Source organism: Orbicella franksi, chromosome 1 (assembly GCF_964199315.1).
Source record: "Orbicella franksi chromosome 1, jaOrbFran1.1, whole genome shotgun sequence".
Taxonomy (NCBI): Eukaryota; Metazoa; Cnidaria; class Anthozoa; order Scleractinia; family Merulinidae; genus Orbicella; species Orbicella franksi.
Window position 1 is genome coordinate 18,715,109 of NC_138145.1, and position 6,808 is coordinate 18,721,916.

General features: G+C 37.0%; 1 protein-coding gene across 1 annotated transcript; it reads right to left on the minus strand.

The window, feature by feature from the left end:
- Positions 1 to 454: 454 nt before the first annotated feature.
- LOC145494986 (uncharacterized) lies at positions 455 to 6,247 on the minus strand. Its single transcript, XM_081474563.1, has 6 exons — positions 5,507 to 6,247; positions 3,539 to 3,693; positions 1,783 to 1,938; positions 1,257 to 1,397; positions 1,034 to 1,108; positions 455 to 881 (listed from the first exon to the last, which is right to left on the minus strand). The coding sequence occupies exons 1-6, from the start codon at positions 6,135 to 6,137 to the stop codon at positions 747 to 749; spliced, it is 1,293 nt and encodes a 430-aa protein (XP_081330689.1). The 5' UTR covers positions 6,138 to 6,247; the 3' UTR covers positions 455 to 746.
- Positions 6,248 to 6,808: the final 561 nt, after the last annotated feature.

Sequence of the window (6,808 nt, forward strand, 5' to 3'; positions counted from 1 at the left end):
AAAATATACGTCTATAATTTAGCAAGCGATGAACTGTTTAGATCATCCTTTGTTTTGTGCAGTTACTCTGCATAACTGCATTAGAAAACACTATTAACTGTCTTGACCTTGAAAAGTGGTCCCTGCTTTGAAAGTGCTCACAAGCAAAATTTGAAAGCGCTCACTGCTCAGAAATGTCCATGGCAACCTGTCCTCAAGAAAATACGATTGAGACATGCAAGTGCAAGCGCGCTTCATATGTCGAATAATGCAGCCCGGTGAACAGAGCAAGTTTGGTTTGCAAAAAATGTACAAAATGTAAATCGATCCACCGATGTAACAGTTACTTCTTCAGGCAGCCAGAAAAATTGTTCGAGTCTTTTCACATAAATTGGTCTCCATAATGGAAACAGAGGGTGGAAGCAAAGCCGACCGCAACTATTTCATTACAATTTTCTTTAAAACGCACTTTTAGCCGATCATATAGTTTGAGTTTTGAATCTGTTAAATATAAAATTGTACGATAGCATCTTCATACAACACACTGTCCTCTTTATAATTAAATACAGCAAGTAGCTCTCTGTCCATAGCAGGATCTCCAAACACCAGTCCCATAAGGTTTGTCAATGCGTCATATCAACCTTGGGCAGCTACTGCGAGGAGAGCTGATCACTCCCTACGCTGGAAGAGATCTTTGCTCATGATGTTAGCCATCATTGGCCACAATTTGCCTTCACATCATCAAACTATCCTGGTCTGATACCCAATCAGAAGATCTTATTTGTTTTCTTTGTTGTCACACCATTTTTCCCTGATGATGCCTTGTTGTTAAACAAGTCCCGAATGAGAGCAGACTTCTCACTTTCCAGCTGAGCAATTTTGTTGCCCTTGTCAGAAACCTCCTGAAAAACATTACAGAAATTATTTAATATCAATTTGCCAAAGATTAAGTATTGCCTTTCATGTATTAGTGGGATTCTGAGCCACATAAAGATACTGATTAAATACCAAGACGTAACCTATGTTGGGAAATTATCTAATTATTATCATCTACCTTTCGTAGAAGTTCTATTTCCTCCTGAAGCCTTCTTCGTGCAACGTCAGCTTCTGTTTTAGTACTTAAGGACTCCTAAAAAGACAAGGAGAAATTATTCACTGATAAAAAAAACCCCAAAAACATTAAAAATATTTTAAAATCAATTGTAATCTACAATGTAACTCGAGTAAGCCTTGTGAATATTTCAGGAAAGTAGTCTGTGTGTTGTACATGTGCATACCTTTTCTGGCAATTTTCCTTCGATGATCTTTACTAAACAGTCATTGATACTTTGAATATACTGTCTGTGTTCCTTGAACGAGTCTTCATCCAAACCAAGTTCTTTTCTTCTTGTTTTATGCAGCAGTAGCTCATATTGAAACTAAAACAGGACAGTATGGCATGAAAGAAACGTTAATAAACACAATTACTTTTAGTTACCAAACAGACTTTCAGAAAAGTCCAGTTTGCCTTGTTTATTCATTACCTGTCGCTCTCTTGGTCACTCTGCAACACACCACCACTTCACAGCCCAAAACATGACAGCTCACTTTGCTTGCTTAGCTATTCTACCCTAAAACTTATGAAGTCGACTTGTGGCAAGTCTTCTAACCAAATTGCTTGGTCAGTACATGATTAACACACTCATGCAGTGTATCCTAGTTACATGAATAACAAGTATCAAGAATGATAGGTCGCTAAGTCTGATATGTAGGGGGGGGGGGGGTGTGCAGAGTGCTAAATAATTTCCATGTAATGCCAGTTACCTGTTCAAGAGAGTACTGATCTTCACTTTGAAGATGCAACTTTTCTTCCTGAATAGCTGTGATTCGTTTGAAATACCATTTTCTTGCTTTTTCTATAACCTGAAGGCCACTCTGTAAGAGACCATGCTCTTCATCCAACTCTTGTAACCGTGCATCCTGTGAGGGAAGGGATGAGCTTGTCAATTTTTTTTTTGGGGGGGGGGGGGGGGAAGGAGGTTAACCCTGCACTCCCAGAGTCAAACCACAAGTTCATGGACACATAATCTACCTCAGTGGCATTTAAGTGTTTGGGTAAAACTCAAGTGTAATGGCTCAAGTGGAAGTTATGAAGCAGTGATTTAAATACAGGCTGGTTTTGGAAACTGCATTAATAAGTAGGTATGGAAAAATTAGATCTGAAGTGAAAGGGTATGATCTTATCAAAGTAAAACATGCATATGAAAATGAACTTCAAAGGGCATCATGTTTGAGATAGTGGCCAACACATAGCACATACATTTAACATGTTTGAAAGCCTTTTACTCGCATTCCATGTTCTAATCCTTAAAATGACTTTCCTAAAAATCCTAACACATAATCCTCTTGAGGCTATTTTACGTGCTAAAAGCTTCTTTGTTAGTGTGTGGGGGATTATTTACTCTAAAATCTATTTCCATTAATGGAATATTGCATTTCTTTCAGTTGAATACAGCACAAACAACAATTTGCTACAAACTTTACATATCTTTATAATTATATTATAAAACCCAAACAAAAATACCTAGCAAATTACATTTTAATTTAATCATACAATTAGTGAGACAATTGCGTTTTTTAATATCAGTTGTAACATTCTAATAACAGAGGTTTTGAACAAACAATTAAGAATAAAAATCAGCAATAATTTTAATTTTGAATGATGTTTTGATGACCCGTTCATCATTTTCAAATTCTAAAAGACAGATTCCTATGCATTCTTTATATACTAAGAATGCCTGTGAAAGTCCCATTATATTCTCTATTTTCCAACTGCCCATAATTCACTCTGTTTGCCCCCCAAATTTTGCACAAACTATTGTTGTGAAATGCTCTTGGGAATACGCAGACCTCCCAAGAGCATTTCACAACAATAGTTTACGCAAAATTTGGGAGGAGGTCGGGGGGGGGGGGGGGGGGGGCAAACAGAGTGAATTACAGCAATTGGAAAATAGAGAATGTGATTAAAATCTCTACAATGTGGAATGTAGAGAGTGTTAATCAGTTGTAACATGTCGTAAAAATTACTCTCACTGGACTATAGTAAGGTTTAGTATACTTCTCCACACTAGCAAACTGCCTGTTGTAAACTGCCAGTATGCATATTGTAAACTGTAACTGCTATTGATAGACACAAATTATATAATATTATGCAGACATAAGTCTGTAGTAATAGAACATTTTTGTATTGAAGCTCGAAATCTTAAGAGGGAACTGTAATTTTTTTCCATTTATGTGAGGTATTTGGCATTTGTTGTTCTATAGAACAAAATAAATATACATACATTGTCACTATACCATAGTTCTATTTCACAAATTTACAGGTCTACCAAAATAAAACCCTCCTTGTTATCATTTAAAAGCCTTGATGTGGTTTTCATTGACAAGTCATGTTTGTTTATTTTCTTTAAATTTTGTCAGATATGAAGATGTATCCAATATTTTTTTCTGATATCTATTTTTATCTGATAGCATTTGGTGCCAAAATATAACACACAAGAACTAACAATAATATTCATACCTTATCAAATTTGTTAGATTCAGAAGGAGCTGGGGAGTGCCTTGAATGCCCATTTCCATTTGTCTGCACAATAGGGCTGACTTCTTTACCAACAAAGTAGACTTTTGTAGTTGAGTTTGACCTTCCTATTGGACTTCCATTCCCAGATGATGGACCTGAAAGCATACATCAGTACATTAATGAATAAAGCCTCTAACATTATATTTTATTCCACTGCAATTGAGAAAAAGTACCCTAATATACTAATATGACAACGTATTTCAGGTTTTGATTCAAGATCAAGATTTGGAAAGATTCTAGACTCTGTGGCTAAGTACACGTATGTGGTAAACATTGCAGAAACATGGATTGCAAAACATTATTTTGGAAAAACGTGAATAACGCTCAGGACTTAAGTGACCAAAATGACATGTGGGCCTACAGGCTGATTTCCACTTCTCATAAGGTTGAAATTCCTGTAATTGTTATTGAAGTTATGTTGATAATGTGTGTTATGTAGCTCAGTTTAATAAAGAGAATTTCCACTAGCAAGAATTCATGCGGCTATCTGACATGGTTAATGCAATTTAGCAAGACCTATAACATTTTCTAAAGGTAATACCACTCTTAGTACTGATAGACTAGAGACAACAGAGATCAGAAACAGGACATTCTGGGAAGCTGGCCAGGAAAGGCCTAAATTCCACAAAGAAATATATTTAATTCCACAACAAATATATTCTTCAGACAACTTTAGCAGATCAGATACTAGGTCCTTAGCTGGGAAGTGCAAATATCAAATGCAACAGCCCCGTAGATGAATCATTTGATAACATCATAGATAGCACAACTTGATAAATAAGTTTGTAATATTCCTCAAAGCGTTTTTATTTGTTATTTATTTATTTAATTTTTTCACAACAACTAGTATTTTTGGTTCATTATTATTCATTTTAACTTACTCTGGGTGGTATTTTGTAAGATTTTGCCTGATTTGAAGGTAAAATGACACAATACTGCATTACACAGCTCCCTTAATTCTCATTCAGTCATCCCCGTAATCGGTATGCCAGCTGGTGCAAATGGATTACTTAAAATTCTAGAAAGAACTCAGTTTACTCCTGGAGGATAATCTGCCACCATTCAAATATTTGGATGATGAATTCAACCGCAATTATTCTTGATCTGATCAATCTACAGTGTATATAGTGTTCTGACATACTATTTAGACATAACACAAGACTACCAGCAGTGAGAACAGCTGGTACATGTATCTTTGAATCATGATCTTTATTGTTTTTGAGTCAAGGTTTACAGCACTACACGATCGGTTTTATTTGAAGATTGCGGATTAGAATTTCTAATTCCTTTTAGCAATAATCTGACGCCAAAGGAATTAGTGAATGTCACTAAACATTTACAACTTGGGATCAAGATCAGAGGCGTAAAAGCATTTTTGTTGCAAAAAAAAATGTTATGGCCTCGTGGCAATCTCCGTTTTACTCTGAAAATTCTGGAATAAAACTTTCGACACATTTTACGTTGATCTGATGCTGAGAGATAATTAGCAGTTCTTCGAGATCCGAGGAACATTCCTTTCCTTTTTCGATGCAAATTCAGCCGAGTGGCTGTGATCTACCGAACAAACAAACATCTCGTAGCTTGTTTGAACGTACAGTCTGAATCAAGTAACATTCAAACATGTGTGACAGACAAGGCTGCGTAGATAAACCACCCGGTACGCTTGTAATCCGTGTGTGTTTATCTTACGACACCTTTAAGCTTAGATATTTTTCAATTAACGCAAGTTCGTTTATGAAGTTCACCGCCTGAAAACAACAAATTTCACTCGTATGTTACAGCTTAAATTTAATTAGAAAAATGCTAACCACAAAGGAAAGTGCGGTGGTTATTTTTAGTTTCAAGCCTCAGTTCCCATGGATATCATTTACTTTTCACCGCAAGGACAATAACAAAAGAAACACTCACTCGCACTTCCGGAGCTCGGGCTGTCGTTCCCGCCTGTTGAACTGTTTGCAATCGTATTAAAACTCTGCGAGCGTCGCTTTCCTTGACTGTCATCCTTCCAATCTCGTAATTTTTTTATTATCTGAACTTTATTCCTCCTTTCAATACCCGCAAACGAGTCCTCGCTGGAGTCGGAAGTCCAATCTTTTGAAGTTGTGTCCAGCTGCGGCAGTGAGTTTGACCGTTTGCTTGAGTGATCAAGGCCGTTTGTTGTTCCGTTGATTCCATTTGTTTGAGCGCGTGGCTGCGTTTTCAGGGCCAGTTTCATACCCGTGCACAACCTTTCGAAGCTAAGAAGGCCATTCTTTGGTGTAACTTTACGCAAATTTTCAATCACTCCCTCGCTGAGACCATTCGAACCATGTTTGGTTTTCCACCGTGACTCTATGTCCGTGAGCTTTACGAAGCCAGTTCCTTTCTCATCGAGAATGTCGAACAACGTTTTTAAGTAGCGAAGAAATTCCCTCGGTAAATCCTGTGAGATATCCACAGGTTTGGCAATAATTGTAGGAGATCCTTCACAGCTGTTTTGCTTCGAGAAGAGAAAAACGTGTCTTCCAATCTGTCTTGCATCCATTGGTGAGGCGGACATCTTAACCGGGTGAAAAATTCATAACACAGTCCACGCGCAATCGAGGCCAAAGGCTTTTGAGGTGACAAGTGGAACAATAGCGCGCTCGTTAGTGGCTAATTTTAGTAAATTACCCGATCTGAAAACAAACAAAGGGCTGTGGGTTTCTTTGAAAATTGAGATAAAGGAAGTTTTTTTTTAGTTACACAGGAATCACGTAGTTTTTTGAAAGAAGTTGATACAATGGAATGTAAAAGAGCATCTAAACTAAAGCCATTTTTAGCTGAAATATAGGTCCGTCAACCGTGCTAAAATAAGTTGTTGAAAGCGAGAGCTCTTTGTGTCGTTTCTGACAAGAAATGTCTTTCATTTTGCGCTTTCATATTCGGTACGTGAAGTTATGACACCACTCCTTTTGAAAAGTTAATTACAACACCGAAAGGCTATGTCAACAGCATAACAATCAAATACTAATTAAAAACGAGCTAACAGCTTCGAAGAGAATTCAAAACAAATGGGATTGCTCCGATACAAAATCGATTAGGAGTGAATCCCACTCATTTTGTGCCATTTGCTAGAGCGTGTCACACCGTAATTAAAGTTAATTACCTACTTTCAATTTTTGCGAATTCTGCATTTAATAAGTTTTCTACTACGTAGTTTTTCGAGGCAGTTCTTTTACGAACTTCTTC

Bases quoted from the DNA above. Each gene is read 5' to 3' on its own strand.
- LOC145494986 (XM_081474563.1), bottom strand. From the start codon at position 6,137: ATGTCCGCCTCACCAATGGATGCAAGACAGATTGGAAGACACGTTTTT. The intron at 1,939-3,538 runs GTATGAATATTA...CTTCCCTCACAG, and splicing joins AATCTAACAAATTTGATAAG to GATGCACGGTTACAAGAGTT. The intron at 882-1,033 runs GTAGATGATAAT...AATGTTTTTCAG, and splicing joins AAATAGAACTTCTACGAAAG to GAGGTTTCTGACAAGGGCAA.